We start from the raw sequence: 16,744 nt of genomic DNA on the forward strand, positions 1-16,744 counted from the left end.
TATTTTATTATCACAACAAGGGTGTATATCCTGCGTGGCTGACCCTGCTAATGGGAGGGGGGGGGGGGGGGTTGGATACAAAATTAATAAATAAGAATAAACTAGGAGGGGAAAAAATTAATGTTTGCAGCAGGGGAAATAGTTAATTTTGTGCAGAATATACATCCATGTATTTTTTAAAAAAAGTTTAGATCTTTTAAGCTGTAGGTTAAAAACTCTGTATTTGGTTTCGCAATTTGCGACTTCTTATAATATAGTTACAGTAGTTTCCTGATTTATTGGACCTGAATGACCATTATGTCAAACTTGTATAATTTGAATATTTGTTTTAGGTTGAGGTTACCATTGCTGATAACTAAGCCATCCTGATACCTGACATACAGAAACTAATCTGATAATACCATCACCGCGAAATATTTGTAACTTAAAATCTGTCAATTTGAACATTAAAAATCTTCCAAAATTAAACATTTTTCGCGCATTTCAGAGAGAATGCCGCTGGCTAAAGACTTGTTGCACCCCATTCCTTCCGAGGAGAGAAGGAAACACAAGTTGAAGAGATTGGTTCAACACCCAAATTCATATTTTATGGATGTCAAGTGTCCCGGCTGTTATAAGTAAGTTAATATTTTTTTCAACTGATAAAAAATGAAGACTTGTCAACTTTCCTCCCTCCTCTAAGTGCTACTAGAGTCTTAGACACTTTTATAACATTAAAAATAAGCAGTAATGTTTTTATTGTCTGTAGTTTAAGATTTTCATACTGATTTTTTTTGAGTTATCCGCTTTACATAGATCTCTAGTGTTTTTTTGTTTATTTTAATTTTTGATAAGTCTTGTTAAAAAAATAAATTGTGTTAAAGCGGGGGGGAAAATGAATATTGTGCAGAATATACACTTTTGTTAAAATCCAAAAGCTTTTTGCTATATGACGTTACCTTTTTGATTTATGTAGTCTGGAAGGATTGTAATTATAGCTAGATTAATTCATGATAGTTGAAAGGTATTGAATGATATTTTTATATCTTTGTCAATTCTAGATACAATCCCCTTCCATTAGTTCATATTCTAAAATATTATCATATCGCTGTATGAGACTAGTTTTCAAACTTCTTTAGTCTTTAAGGTCATATCTTTTAGCTAGAATAAAGACTAAGAATCGTTAAATTAAATAGCTCGAGTAATTCTTGATTAAATAAAGATATTTAGTCTTAATTTTGATATTGGTGCTGCGCATTAACAATATACATATTTTGATATTCTGGATACATTTGCTATTTATTAGTTAGGTATTAATAATAAATCCAGCATTGATTCTTTAACGCATTACCTTTCAGAATTCTGTAGTCTAAGGTCTGAAACCCAGCCAGATTAATTCTTGATATTTTAAATACATTGAATTTTATTTATCACTCCAATCTTGATGCAATTGCTGTTAATTGTTCAGTATTTTACATTAAAATCCATAAACTTACTTATAGCTATATGACGTTACCTTTTTGATTCATGTAGTCTAGCAGGATTGCTATTATAGCTAGATTAATTTATGATAGTTGAAAGGTATTGAATTATATTTTGATTTCTTTGTCAATTCTAGATACAATTGCGCATTAACAATATTAGTGATGGGAATCCGAATCCGGAATCCGAATCCGGAATCCGCCCAATTTTCGGCCAATTTTGGAATCCGAATCCGGATCCGGAATCCGTTTGTTATAGCGGATTCCGGATTCTAAATTGGTAGGCTAAAATTACCGTCTTGAGTCTTACAACTCCCTCTTTTTGAAGGCAAAGACCACCCAAAGACCCCCCCAACACACCACCTTCCCCCCCTTTAATAATTACCAATGTGATGTAAATGTTTTAGTTATGCTGGAAGTCAACACTTAAAACAAATCAAGGCTTCAACCAAGTAACATAGTGATAAATTAACGAAAAAAGCTATCCCTCTGTGACGGACGGCCTTTTAAAATACTGCTAGAATCTGGAATCCGAATCCGGAATCCGCCAAAAATAAGAATCCGGAATCCGCAAGAATCCGTCACTTTTTTTGACGGATTCCTTCAGAATCCGGAATCCGAATCCGGCCCAAAAATTCGACGGATTCCCATCCCTAAACAATATACATATTTGGATATTCTGGATACATTTGCTATTTATTAGTTAGGTATTAATAATAAATCCAGCATTGATACTTTAACGCATTACCTTTCAGAATTCTGTAGTCTATATGGTCTGAAACCCAGCCAGATTAATTCTTGATATTTTAAATACATTGAATTTTATTTATCACTCCAATCTTGATGCAATTGCTGTTAAGGGGTGGGGGGGAAGTTTTGACACATTTGCGTAAGGCTTTATCTTTGGACTGAGAGGTTAGGTTATTAGGGATAAAATCATTCTTATATGATGAATTTTCCCAAGTTTTAAGATTTTTTGGATAGGCCTCCAGGTTCCGGAGCTCCAGGCCTCCAGGTCCTCTCTGTACAGGTAAAAATTAAAAAAATAATTTTTTTTTGAAGAGTTAGAAGTCAACCTATGAAACAAAATATGCATATTTTTGAATGTTATTCACATATTTGAAGAAAAAACGCATATTTTGTTTCATAAGTTGACTTCTAACTCTTCAAAAAAAAATTTTTTTTCATTTTTACCTGTACAGAGAGGACCTGGAGGCCTGGAGCTCCGGAACCTGGAGGCCTATCCAAAAAATCTTAAAACTTGGGAAAATTCATCATATAAGAAAGATTTTATCCCTAATAACCTATACTCTCAGTCCAAAGATAAAGCTTATACTCCCTGTTTACGCAAATGTGTCAAAACTTCCCCCCCCCCCCCTTGTTCAGTATTTTACATTAAAATCCATAAACTTACTTATTGCTATATGACGTTACCTTTTTGATTCATGTAGTCTAGAAGGATTGCTATTATAGCTAGATTAATTCATGATAGTTGAAAGGTATTGAATGATATTTTGATATCTTTGTCAATTCTAGATACAATCCCCTTCCATTAGTTCATATTCTAATATATAATCACATCGCTGTATGAGACTAGCTTTCAAACTGGGATGGGGGATATTATTCATATTTCCCCCCCCCCCCCCCCTCTTACATTTCTTATTTTTTTAGAGGGGAGAACAAAGGAAAAAGTGCCTCTTTTCTTAAATTTTAGTTGTTGGTTGATCAGTATAGTGAAAGGTGCTTAGAAAATGTTAAGATTTGATAATATGATATGTAAATTTAACATTCACACTCCCTTTAAGTATGGAAATCTATAATCTTATAGCTATACGAGACTACCTTTTAGACTTCTATAGTCTTTAAGGTCATACAGGATAGCTAGATTAATGACAAAGAATCGCTAACACCATGGTTTTCTATACCTGGCGTTTGATGGTAGACTTTGCTACAGTTAACCTAAGTTTTATCCATAACTTAAAAGTATTTATACTCCCTTTTTGACAAATAGTTTTGTAAGGACTGAATTTATATTTAAATCTATGAACTAACTTTTTGCTATTTAGATTGCCTTTCAGACTTTGTAGTTTAAAGGTCATTAAAGATAGCTTGAATAATTACAAAGAATCGCTAACACCATGGTTTTCTATACCTGGCGTTTGATGGTAGACTTTGCTAGTTAACCTAGGTTTTATTAATAACTTTTATGGTATTTATACTCTCTTTTTGACTTAGGTTTGCAAGGACTTAGAAATAACTAGACAATTTCTTTATTGTAGTAAGATTGAATTTATAGTTAAATCTATGATCTTTTTTTTTGCTATTTAGATTGCCTTTCAAACTTTGTAGTTTAAAGGTCATTAAAGATAGCTAGATAAACTCTTAATTGTAGAAAGATATTGAATTTTAATTTTGATATCTTGGGATAAATTTTGATACAAAATTTAATTATTTTTAATAATTTTTAATAAATGGTAGACTTTGCTAGTTAACCTAGGTTTTATTAATACCTTTTAAGGTATTTATACTCTCTTTTTGACTAAGTTTTGCAAGGACTTAAAAATAACTAGACAAATTCTTTATTGTAGTAAGATTGAATTTATAGTTAAATCTATGATCTTTTTTTTTGCTATTTAGATTGCCTTTCAAACTTTGTAGTTTAAAGGTCATTAAAGATAGCTAGATAAACTCTTAATTGTAGAAAGATATTGAATTTTAATTTTGATATCTTGGGATAAATTTTGATACAAAATTTAATTATTTTTAATAATTTTCTTCATTAAATAAATAAACTCCCTTCATTGCTATATGACGTTACCTTTTTGATTCATGTAGTCTGCTATTTTAGCTAGATTAATTCATGACAGTTGAAAGGTATCGAATGATATTTTGATATCTTTGTGAGATCTAGATACAATTTAATTTCACTTGTATATAATTCAGGGGTGTATACTTAGCACAATATTCATGTTTTTTCCCCTGCAGCAAAATTTTTGATTTTGACAGATTTGACAAATTGAATTTAGTTAAATTCATTAACTACCTTTCTGCTATAGAGACTACCTTTCAGACTTTGTAGTTTAAAGGTCATAAAAGATAGCTAGATTAATGACAAAGAACCGCTAACACCATGGTTCTCTATACCTGGCGTTTGATGGTAGACTTTGCTACATTCAATCAATTTTTATTATTAACTTAAAGCTATTTATACTTCCTTTTTGACTAATATAGTCTTACAAGAACTTTGGAATAGCTAGATAAACTCTTAATTGTAGAAAGATATTGAATTGTAATTTTGATATCTTGGGATAAATTTTGATACAAAATTTAATTATTTTTAATTATTTAATTCATTTAAATCACTAAACTTCCTTCATTGCTATATGACGTTACCTTTTTGATTCATGTAGTCTTAAAGGATTGCTATTTTAGCTAGATTAATTCATGACAGTTGAAAGGTATTGAATGATATTTTGATATCTTTGTCAGATCTAGATACAATCTAATTTCTCTTGTTTATAATTCTGAGGTGTATACTCGGCACAAGATTAATGTTTTTTCCCCTGCAGCAAATTTTGATAGATTCGACCATTTGAATTTAGTTAAATTCCTTAACTACCCTTCTGCTATAGAGACTACCTTTCAGACTTTGTAGTTTAAAGGTCATAAAAGATAGCTAGATTAATGACAAAGAATCGCTAACACCATGGTTTTCTATACCTGGCGTTTGATGGTAGACTTTGCTACATTAAATTAAGTTTTATTATTAACTTACAGCTCTTTATACTTCCTTTTTGACTAATATGGTCTTACAAGAACTTTGCAATAGCTAGATAAACTCTTAATTGTAGAAAGATATTAAATTGTAATTTTGATATCTTGGGATAAATTTTGATACAAAATTAAATTATTTTTAATTATTTAATTCATTTAAATCACTAAACTTCCTTCATTGCTATATGACGTTACCTTTTTGATTTATGTAGTCTTAAAGGATTGCTATTTTAACTTGATTAATTCATGACAGTTGAAAGGTATCGAATGATATTTTGATATCTTTGTCAGATCTAGATACAATCTAATTTCGCTTGTTTTAATTCTGGGGTGTATATTCAGCACAAGATTCATGCTTTTTCCCCTGCAGCAAATTTTTTTGGATAAATTCGACCTTTTGAATTTAGTTAAATTCATAAACTACCTTTCTGCTATAGAGACTACCTTTCAGACTTTGTAGTTTAAAGGTCATAAAAGATAGCTAGATTAATGACAAAGAATCGCTAACACCATGGTTTTCTATACCTGGCGTTTGACGGTAGACTTTGCTACATTCAATTAAGTTTTATTATTAACTTAAAGCTATTTATACTTCCTTTTTGACCAATATAGTCTTACAAGAACTTTGGAATAGCTAGATAAACTCTTATTTGTAGAAAGATATTAAATTTTAATTTTAATATCTTGGGATAAATTTTGATACAATCTTAAATTATTTTTAATTATTTAAAACATTAAATCATTAAACTTCCTTCATTGCTATATGACGTTACCTTTTTGATTCATGTAGTCTTAAAGGATTTCTATTTTAGCTAGATTGATAGTTGAAAGGTATTGAAAGATATTTAGATTTTTTTTCAAATCTAAATACAATCTACTTTTACCTTCCAATCTTGAGAATATTGTATACTGCGCCTAAGATTTTAGTTGAGAAATGAGGGGTAGGCAGAAAAAAAGCATTAAACCATCTGAGGGGCCTATGTAAAGCTAGCGATATCTTAATGGATTAATATTTAAACCTTAACATTTTCAATTTTGGTTTTAATATGTAAAAAAAAACTTATAGATCTTTCGCTACACAGAAGGAAATTAAAGGGGTGGGAATTAATTTTTTTTCTTTTTCCCTCCTTTGACAAATTTAATTTAAACAATATGTGGGAGGGGTAAAAAATGAATGAAATAAAAGAGTAGGTACTGTATACATATTTATTGTCCTCATCTTTGGGTGAAAAAATGTGTCTTGTGCAGAATATATAACACCCCTGTGCTATAAAAATAAATCTAATATCTAACTACTTTTATTTGTTTAGGATTACCACAGTGTTCAGCCACGCCCAGACTGTCGTTGTTTGTGCTGGTTGCTCCACGGTTCTCTGTCAGCCAACTGGAGGAAAAGCTAGGTAAGCTTATTAATATCGTGAGAATGCCGACGCTCTTGATTCGATAAGTTATTAGCACTAAGCATTTTAGAGGGTTTCATAATATATTGTATTCTCTTCAATTCCCTTTTTCTTTATAGGTGGGGGAGGGGGGCAGCGTTGCGGAGCAGTTTGATTTTGGTGCGGCTCCGCTGAGCCGTCTGTGAAGATGGCAGCTCCGGATTTGGCTCCTGGCTACACCTAACTAGTTTTAATGCTAGTTTTCATCTAGTTTTTAATATCAGTGCTATAACACATTACCTTTCAGATTTATATAGTCTTTAAGGTCTCAAACATAGCGAGATTGATGACAGAGAATCGCTAACACCATGGTTTTCTATACCTGGCGTTTGATGGTAGACTTTGCTACATTTAACCAAAGTTTTTATGTTCTGTATTCGTGGACACCCTTATTATTTTTTAAAGAAGTTTACTCTTTTCTTTTACCAAGGTTTTTTTATCCTAGTGGTGCTATCTAGTTCTTTTCCTTTGTGACTTTTATAGTCTGTAAGGACTTTATGATAGCTAGATTAATTCAGGACAATAGAAACATATCAAATAATATTTTGATATATTGGGACAAATCCTGATACATTATCCCAGGTTGCGAAGCCGTTTAATTTTGATGCGGCTCCAGCTCCGCGGAGCCGTATCTGGAAATACGGCTACAGCTCCGGCTCCTACCTTAAAATTAATATATCAACTTTTGTTCATTATTGAATTTGATAAAATAAAATAAATAATATAAAATATTTTGCTTTTATTTGATTAAAGCTATATAAAAGTAGGATGTGTGTCTATTTGTTAAGTAACATTAGTTTTTCACTTTATTCTATGATATAGACCGTTGCCAAATTATATTATTACTTTAAAAAATCACTTTTGGCTAATCTGGAGCCGGAGCCGTTTTTAACGAAAAATACGGCTCTGGATCCGGCTCCACCAAAAATGTTGCTGCTCCGGCTCCGGAACCCTGCATTATCCTGTATGCTTATTACTTCTAAGCTTTTATAAATGCTATACATACACCTCTCAGATTTCTGTAGTCTGCAAGGACTCCAATTATAGCTAGATCAATGACAAAGTTTCGCTAACACCATGGTTTTCTATGCCTGGCGTTTGATGGTAGACTTTGCTACATTTAACTTAAGTTTTAATGTTTTGAGCTGGATCTTGAAATGTGTAGCCGTTGTCGCTGTCAGAGGTACAGCCACTAACCTAATAGCGATCTTTAAATCAAATTGGCTACGCGTGGCCACGGTTATATGCGATCTTTAAATCACAACAACTTTTTGAATTTTCAGTTAAAATCAGAAGAAAAAAATAATAATACGTAAAAACTTAAAACATTTAAAAATCCATGTTTTATCCAGCACTGGCAGTGGCGACGGCTATGACAACGGCCATGGCTACGGCAATGGCTACACATTTAAAGATCCAGCTCTGTATTTGTAGACACCCTAATTATTTTTTAAAGGTTTTTACTCTTTTCTTTCACAAAGGTTTTTGATCCTAGTGGTGCTATCTAGTTCTTTTCCTTTGTGACTTTTATAGTCTAGAAGGACTTTATGATAGCCAGATTAATTCAGGACATTAGAAACAAATCAAATAATATTTTGATATATTGGGACAAATCCTGATACATTAGCCTTTATGCTTAATATTTCTCAAAACAGCTGACCCTGATAAATTTACCTTTTTATTATTATTCAAAACTTTTTAGAATGCTATAACAAACTCCTTCCAGATTTCTATAGTTTTTAATAACTCTTCTTATAGCTAGATAAATTCTTGCTTGTTGAAATGTATTGAATGTTTATTTTGGTATTTTTGTTAAATCTTGATACAATTGCTATTCTTGAATTTACAGTTCAATCCATGAACTTTTGCTATAGAGACTACCTTTCAGACTTTGTAGTTTAAAGGTCATATAATATAGCTAGATTAATGACGAAGAATCGCTAACACCATGGTTTTTGATACCTGGCGTTTGATGGTATACTTTGTTACATTTAACTTTAGTTTTGTTAAATGTGATTAACCTCACTAAAACCTTTTCTAACATTACTGAAGTATATGTCTACCTATTCATAAAGTTTTTCGCACTTCCTTTATGACTACATAATCCGGCCATTAACTTTTATCAATGCTATACCCTTCTTTTAGACTTTTATAGTCTTCTAAGGACATCGTTTTTAGCTAGATTATTGTCGAAGATACCCTTAAATCATGTTTATACATAGATTTACAAATCTTTGCTACATACAATTTCAAGATTTAAATTATTTCTATTTTGCTTAGTTTATGACTATCTATAAAACTTTTTTAACAGCGTTGCGGAGCAGTTTGATTTTAGTGCGGCTCCGCGGAGCCGTCTTTGAAGATTGCGGCATCTGATTTAGCTCCGGCTCCGACCTTAAATCAAGAAAAACTCTACATATTTTATTTTTTTCCCACGTCTCTTCTTGACTTTTGTAGGTTTTAAAAGTCCAATTTTTGATGTAAATGTACTTTATAAACTTATAAGGGGCATTTGTAAATAACAAAAGTTACCAAATTATAATAATAAAAAAAATCTTTATTTAGCTAGTCCATAACCTCTCACCCTTCCCCTTGGTATTTTCATGAATGAAGAGGGGGAAAAAAGGATAAAATATTCGGTATTTTATTCATTTTTTACACCTTCCACATATTTTTTATCTCTTTCCCCAAGGATGGGAGAAGTAAAGCTTTCAGAACAAATATTTTTTGTTCTCCTTTTCATATTTTTTGTTCGCGCCCCCCCCCCCCCCCTCCCTCCCTTATAGCAGGGGATCCCGAATTCTAAAATCTCAAGTTAGATATCGAACGGGATTTACTAAGTTATGTATTGTTTTTAGGTTGACTGAAGGATGCTCCTTCCGTAGAAAGCAGCACTAAGAAGTAAGTATTCTTTGCTAAGTAGCGAACCTCTTCTATATGTATTGTATATTGGTAAATCCGCCAGTCTCAAACTATTATTCGACTGCTATGCAAGAAAGTTAAGTTTAATGGATGGCTGTTAATTTTTCATGATAAATTTGGTATTTCCATTCATAGTTTCAAAAGAGGGAGAAAAAATGGAATAATATATTTATTGCTCTTTATTTTGCTCCTTTCCCCCCCATTTCTTATATTTTTTTAGTTTATTCCTCACGGGTAGGCTAAAAAAATTCCAGGTTTTTGAAAATGCCCATTTAAGCGGATTGCACAGCCTTAAAGTCACATGTCTTGGTATACTTGAAAAGGTAAAAATCAAATATTCTATTGGGGGCTTTTTGAGAAAATCCGCAAAATATTTTTTTTTCATTTTCACCTAAAATCCTCTAAAAATAAGGTAAAAAATGTTAGGGTAGGCTTTTTAAAACTGTTATTGCTCAGCCCATAGTTATCCTAAAAAAATGTTAGACATACCAATGGAAAGCTTATCTCCTCTAGTTTTCAAAATGGCAAACATTTTAAACGTGAATTGTACAGCATGACCCTCGAAAAAGTATTTTTAAGCATCTGCAGCCTATATTTCTCAATAAAATATTAAAAGATTCATATGTACTTGTTCTCTATAATTTTCTACATCAAAGGATATCAAATTATTTTTTTTACATCAATTAACAGCCGAAATTTTTCAAGCCAAAGTTTGGAAAAAGTGCTTGAGAAACTGGATATTGCTAAATATTTCTTAGTTTTTTATTAGTATATTACTTTTTATCAACCAGTTAAAAAACAAATAAGAAAGAAGAGCAAGTTTACAATTGATACATTTTTTATTGCATTTAAAAACGTTACTTTTACATATAAAAACTACTTTTCAAATTTTACTGAATACATTTTTCTTATAACCATTTTCCCTCAAATCTTATAATATCTCCCACTTATTAATATGACCTTAAATAAACCCCTCCCCAATTTATGCTCATTACCAGAAGGATTAGCGCAACCTTTACCAATAAATTCACGCCCACTTATCAAATTAATCTAAGACACATAAAAATCATTTAAATTATTAAATGTTTAATAAAAGTTTGTAGCTGTAACTTTTTGGTTTTTTAACTTATTTTGATAAAATAAAAAGTGTTTGATTTCTGTTTATGTAAACTTTCAATTTGCTACTATTTTTTTATAGGATTTCTTTCTGTAAGGGTGTTTTTGCAATTTACACTAATCTAAAAATGCCTTTTAGAGCAAGTGAAAAAAGTGCTTTCAGCATGAAATAAATTTCTTGGAAACATCTTTATATAAGTTTTATAAAAAGTATTGAAATTATGAGGAAAACACGTCATTTCACTTTAAAAAAACATTTTTCTTGAAAAGTTACTTTTTCCTCTGCCACTTTTTCAAAACTTTGGCTCAAAAAATCTCAGCTGTTAATTGATGTAAAAAAAATATTTTTATATCTACTTATGTGGAAATCTACAGAGAACAAGAACATATACATTTTTTGATAATTCATTGAGAAATATGGGCTGCAGATGCTTAAAAATACTTTTTCGAGGGTCATGCTTTATTGTTTTGTATCTATGTTACTAAATGTAAAAAGTATCATCAATTACATTAACATGTATATGTGCATGGTTTGATTATGCACCCCCTCTCCCCCATTCCTCTAGCTAAAAACCTTGGGTTCCAAGATAAAAAACTTTGGGTACCAGAATAAAAAAGCTTGGGTACCAGAGTGAATATTGTTTACCAACCTCCATCCCTCCATGACTGGTCTAAATTGATTGAAAGGCCAAGACTCCAGGGATCTAAAGGGATAAGACAATGCCTGAAAAATTGATGTACATCTCCAATGATGATTACCTCTTATGTATATTAATATTTGTGGTTGAAATGTTTGAACACTCAACTTAATCTACCGAATAAAAAAAAACCTTATTTTATTTGTGGACTAGTGTAATAAACAACCAAATGTCCCCCCCCCCCCCCCACTCCCCTCCAAAATCCAGAGAGGGGACATTGTACATTAAATTACACTGGTACCCAATGTTTTATAACCACTTTATCTTATTCATAGGCTTAAGAACTTTGGGTCTTTTAATTGAATTTTGATTGGTTGGTTCCAAACTATCAGCGTTAAAATTTTTCTATTATAAATTTAATCTACATAGGGGTTAATTATGGGGATTTACATTAATATAAATTTCATTGTCTTATCCCTTAATATCACTAAAAATTCCTAATTGTGCATGAAAATGAGCTGCGCCTGTTTACGGACCAAGTCATTCCCCCTGTACTATTGCTATTATTGTCAAGCGCCAGGCATAGCAACAGTGGATATTATGACAGGGAAAATTTGTTTAGGTATTTTTGCAAAGGTTAGGTTATATTTCTAGGGGCAATTTCTCTTGGGGGGTGGTTGTACCCTCCTCCAAAAGAGTTAAACCTTCCCATGACCTATGAGAAGCTACCCGCTAAAGGAGAACTTGATCTGATCAACAGTTAGCGAGAAGAGTGCAAATCTTCTATGGCCTGTTTAGAAAATTTACCAGTAAGGTCCATGAACTGCACCTATGTGATTTTTAAATAAAGACTAGGATGAAAACCTCTGTAAAAGCGAAACATGAAAATAATGGAGGGACAAACGGACAAAGTGAGTTAAATAGCAGATGTCATAAAAAAGAAAAAAAAAGATTTTGTTTTGATTTCTTTATGATCAGAGCGAAGTTCTTACCAAGTAGAAATACCTCATCAACTGCCTAACCCCTGTGGGGGGCTTATTTGTATATTATATTCCTAACCTAACCTATTTAGAAATATCTTTTAGGTTTTCCAAATGCCTAACGCCTGCGGGGGGCTTATTTCATTATCCCTTTCTTAACCTAACATAGCCCATTTAAACCATCTTAAAGGTTTTAATAATCAACCCTTCCGGGGGAGCTTATTTGTATATTCTTAACCTAACCTAACCTAACCTAACCTTTACAAAAATACCGAAACAAATTTTCCCCAGTCATAATATCCACTAGGTCGTCAGCGGTTTTAAGACTTAGGATAAATTTTAAATCTTCCAAAGGTGTATTATACTCATAAAAATAATTTGCAGATCCCCACTTTGGTCTCAGAAAAACAAGGATGACAACATCCATAAAAGCGAAGCTCTGAAACGGTACGACAAACGGACATTAACATTTGTATAATGTCAGAACTGAATAATCAAAATGCGAATGTATAAGAGTCAAAGCAAAATTGTAAGTAAATTTGTTAAAAAACTGCTTGATACAGGATAATGATTATGGACATACTTACATTTTTAAAACTTGATTATAGAGTTGCTTCGCTTATAATATTGTACTTTGTTGTCCCAGGAATCAGTATACCAAAAATCAGACCAATCTGATAATTAGGTCAAATACAAATTTGTTAAAAATGTAAAAAAAATTAACATGTTTAAAATGGACGTACAGACATTCTGGTAATGATTATAGAGTTGCTACGCTTTCTAACTTGTACCTAACTATTACAGGAATCACCATGCAAAATTTGAAATCGATAGGACAATTCTAACATGCCTAAATTAACAAAAAAAAGCTATTTAAAAAAGTAAAAAAAATCAACATGTTTAAAATGGACGTACGGACATTTTGGTAATGATTATAGAGTTGCTACGCTTTCTAAAATCGTACCTAACTACTAAATGAATCACCATGCAAAATTTGAAATCGATAGGACAATTCTAACATGTCTAAATTAACAAAAATAGCTATCCGTGACGGAGGGACGGACGGACCGACCCTAATTATAGAAAAGCTTCGCTTTTAAAAATGTCCAAAATTGACCCAACCTAATATCCACTGCTGCTATGTCTGGCACTTGACAATAATAGCAATAGTACAGGGGGGAATGCCTTGGTCCGTAAACAGGCGCAGCTCATTTTCATGCACAGTTAGGACTTTTCAGTGATCTTAAGGGATAAGACAATGAAATTTATATTAATGTAAATCCCCATAATTAACCCCTATGTAGATTAAATTTATAATAGAAAAATTTTAACGCTGATAGTTTGGAACCAACCAATCAAAATTCAATTAAAAGACCCAAAGTTCTTAAGCCTATGAATAAGATAAAGTGGTTATAAAACATTGGGTACCAGTGTAATTTATTGTACAATGTCCCCTCTCTGGATTTTGGAGGGGAGTGGGGGGGGGGGCATTTGGTTGTTTATTACACTAGTCCACAAATAAAATAAAGTTTTTTTTTATTCGGTAGATTAAGTTGAGTGTTCAAACATTTCAACTACAAATATTAATATACATAAGAGGTAATCATCATTGGAGATGTACATAAATTTTTTGTCTTATCCCTTTAGATCCCTGGAGTCTTGGCCTTTCAATCAATTTAGGTTTTTAGCTAGAGGAATGGAGGGGGAGGGGGTGCACAATCAAACCATGCACATATACATGTTAATGTAATTGATGATACTCTACATTTAGTAACATAGATACAAAACAATACAATGCACATTAAAAATATTTGCCATTTTGAAAACTAGAGGAGATAAGCTTTTCATTGGTATGTCTAACATTTTTTTAGGATGATTATGGGCTGAGCAATAACAGTTTTAAAAAGCCTACCCTAACATTTTTTACCTTATTTTTAGAGAATTTTAGGTGAAAATGAAAAAAAAATATTTTGCGGATTTTCTCAAAGCCCCCAATAGAAAATTTGATTTTTACCTTTTCCAGTATACCAAGACATGTGACTTTAAGGCTGTGCAATCCGCTTAAATGGGTATTTTCAAAAACCTGGAATTTTTTTAGCCTACCCGTGTCCTCCAAGGATCGAGGGTTAAAGAGGTTTTCAGAACTCATATTTTTTCTTATTTTAGCACCCTTCCAAATATTTTTTAATATCTCCCCCTCCCCCACACAAACACACTTTTGCAGGGTATCCCAGGCATAATTAATACCCATGTGATTACTTAACCTAACCCGGGCTCTGAGTCACTGGTATTAGTCAATCAATGTAATATTAGTGCTAAGAGTACCCGAAGAAGAAACCTTTAGAGAGGCTTAAAACCCGCTCTAAAAAAGCAGGGATTTATACAGATTATTGTTTTGTCAATTGCAATTATCTAAAATCTGATGTTACAAAATTACAAATTGTGTTGAAGAAATGTTGCTTAGTATTATAAAATAGTCTTTGGCAGTTATGAACTTAACCCGGGCTCTGAGTCACTGGTATTACTCCGTCAATGTAATATTAGTGCTAAGAGTACCCGAAGAATAAACCTTTAGAGGGGTTTAAAACCCCTGCTAAAAAAGCAGGGATTTATACAGATTATTGTTTTGTCAATTGCAATTATCTAAAATCTGATGTTACAAAATTCGAATTTTGTTTAAGAAATGTTGCTTAGTAACATAAAATAGTCTTTGGCAGTTATGAACTTAACCCGGGCTCTGAGTCACTGGTATTACTGCATCAATGTAATATTAGTGCTAAGAGTACCCGAAGAATAAACCTTTAGAGGGGTTTAAAACCACCTCTAAAAAAGCAGGGATTTATACAGATTATTGTTTTAATTGCAATTATCTAAAATCTGATGTTACAAAATTTGAATTTTGTTTAAGAAATGTCGCTTAGTAATATAAAATAGTCTTTGGCAGTTATGAAATTAACTCGGGCTCCGAGTCACTGGTATTACTGCATCAATGTAATACTAGTGCTAAGAGTACCCGAAGAATAAACCTTTAGAGGGGCTTAAACCCCCTCTAAAAAAGCAGGGATTATATTTTGTTATTGTCAATCAATAGCAATGAATTAAAATCTGATGTTACAAAATTTAAATCTGAGGTGGATTCTATAAAAAAAAAAATTGCCCCACTGATTGCTTAGTGGGGCAATATTGTTTTCGTGAATAATCCACCAAAATCACATTAAAAATCTACAAAAATCATAGAAGGGTTATTAACATAAGATTTTCATTAATTTCTGTATATTGTTTATATGATTTTGGAGGATTTTTCATGTTAACACTTTCCCCACTAAGCGGTTAGTGGGGCAAATTTTTTTAAGAATCCACCTCTGATGTTACATCTTAATATTAAAGCAGGGGTGTATATTTTGCAATTTTGACCCGGCTGAGGTGGGGGGGAGATAAAAAAAAATGTGGTGGGGGGGGGGGTGTAAAACTTAAGAGGACTGATGAAAGCATTTTATTCTATTTTCTCCCCTCTTTGGCGAATAAAACTAAATATGTGGAAGTGGGCATAATATGAATAAAATAGTCTTAAAATCCCTGTATTAAAGTAGTGAGTGTTTTGTCTGTCCGTTAAGATCCCTGAATGTATTTTAGGTTTTCTAAAAGGTTACAGGGGTGTATGTTCTACATGGGTACTCCTGCTCAGGGGGGGGTGGGGGTAAAAATAAGTGGTCGGAGGGGAAGAAATGTAAAAAGTAAGAAAACTGAAAACATTTTTTTTATTCCCCCCCCCCCCCCCCCCTCCTTGGTGAAAAAAAACTAAAAAATGTGTGGTAGGAGGGATAAAATTAATGAAATATAGAGTTCTTTAAATATTTTTCCCCCCTACTTGTTGAGAAAAAACTAGGGGGGGGGGGATAAAAAATTTTGTAGCCGGGGAAATAATAAATCTTGTGCAGAATATACATCCCTGTAAGGCTACCTAAGGCATGAAAATTTTGTTCAATGCAGATTATCCCTCATTGATTTAACTTTTCAACTAAAAGTTATTAATAATGTATTTTTTCAGGTAAAACTTCTGTGATGCGCTTTTCTGTTAGTCCCGGCTTACTCTCTCCTCAACTTAAACCCCATCCATACAGAAAATATGGAAACAAAAATCAAGAAAAAAATCTACAAAAACTGGTTTTAATCATCATGTCACATAAATTAACCATCGTTAAAAAAGTACACGCTCACACGTCCATTTAATATCAGCGTTTTACCCCCTGTATAATTAGAGTACATCATTATTAAAGTACAAATTTAATACAAATGGGGTTCGCTATGGATGTTAGTTTGTGTACTTGTTATATTTATCATGTATTAAAACATACTATCTATTTGTATACTGTAAAATATATATTCTGAAAATATATGGATTGACCAGTTTATTT

At 32.2% G+C, this 16,744-nt stretch overlaps 2 protein-coding genes across 2 annotated transcripts in view; both read left to right on the forward strand.

The window, feature by feature from the left end:
- The window catches only part of RpS20 (ribosomal protein S20), a 186,072-nt gene extending 185,584 nt beyond the window's left edge, over positions 1-488 (forward strand). Inside the window, exon 7 of the mRNA XM_080145444.1 lies at positions 333-488. Coding sequence (XP_080001570.1) covers positions 333-359 — 27 coding nt within the window. The 3' untranslated portion in view covers positions 360-488. The remainder of the gene's footprint in view (positions 1-332) is intronic.
- RpS27 (ribosomal protein S27) lies at positions 485-16,741 on the forward strand. The gene is made up of 4 exons (XM_080145445.1): positions 485-617; positions 6,545-6,634; positions 9,532-9,574; positions 16,378-16,741. Exons 1-3 carry the CDS (start codon positions 493-495, stop codon positions 9,569-9,571), a joined length of 255 nt encoding a protein of 84 aa, XP_080001571.1. The 5' UTR covers positions 485-492; the 3' UTR covers positions 9,572-9,574; positions 16,378-16,741.
- The last annotated feature ends 3 nt before the right edge of the window (positions 16,742-16,744 follow it).

The sequence above is a fragment of the Acartia tonsa genome, chromosome 13 (genome assembly GCF_053477335.1).
Source record: "Acartia tonsa isolate MP-2025a chromosome 13, ASM5347733v1, whole genome shotgun sequence".
Lineage (NCBI taxonomy): Eukaryota > Metazoa > Arthropoda > Copepoda > Calanoida > Acartiidae > Acartia > Acartia tonsa.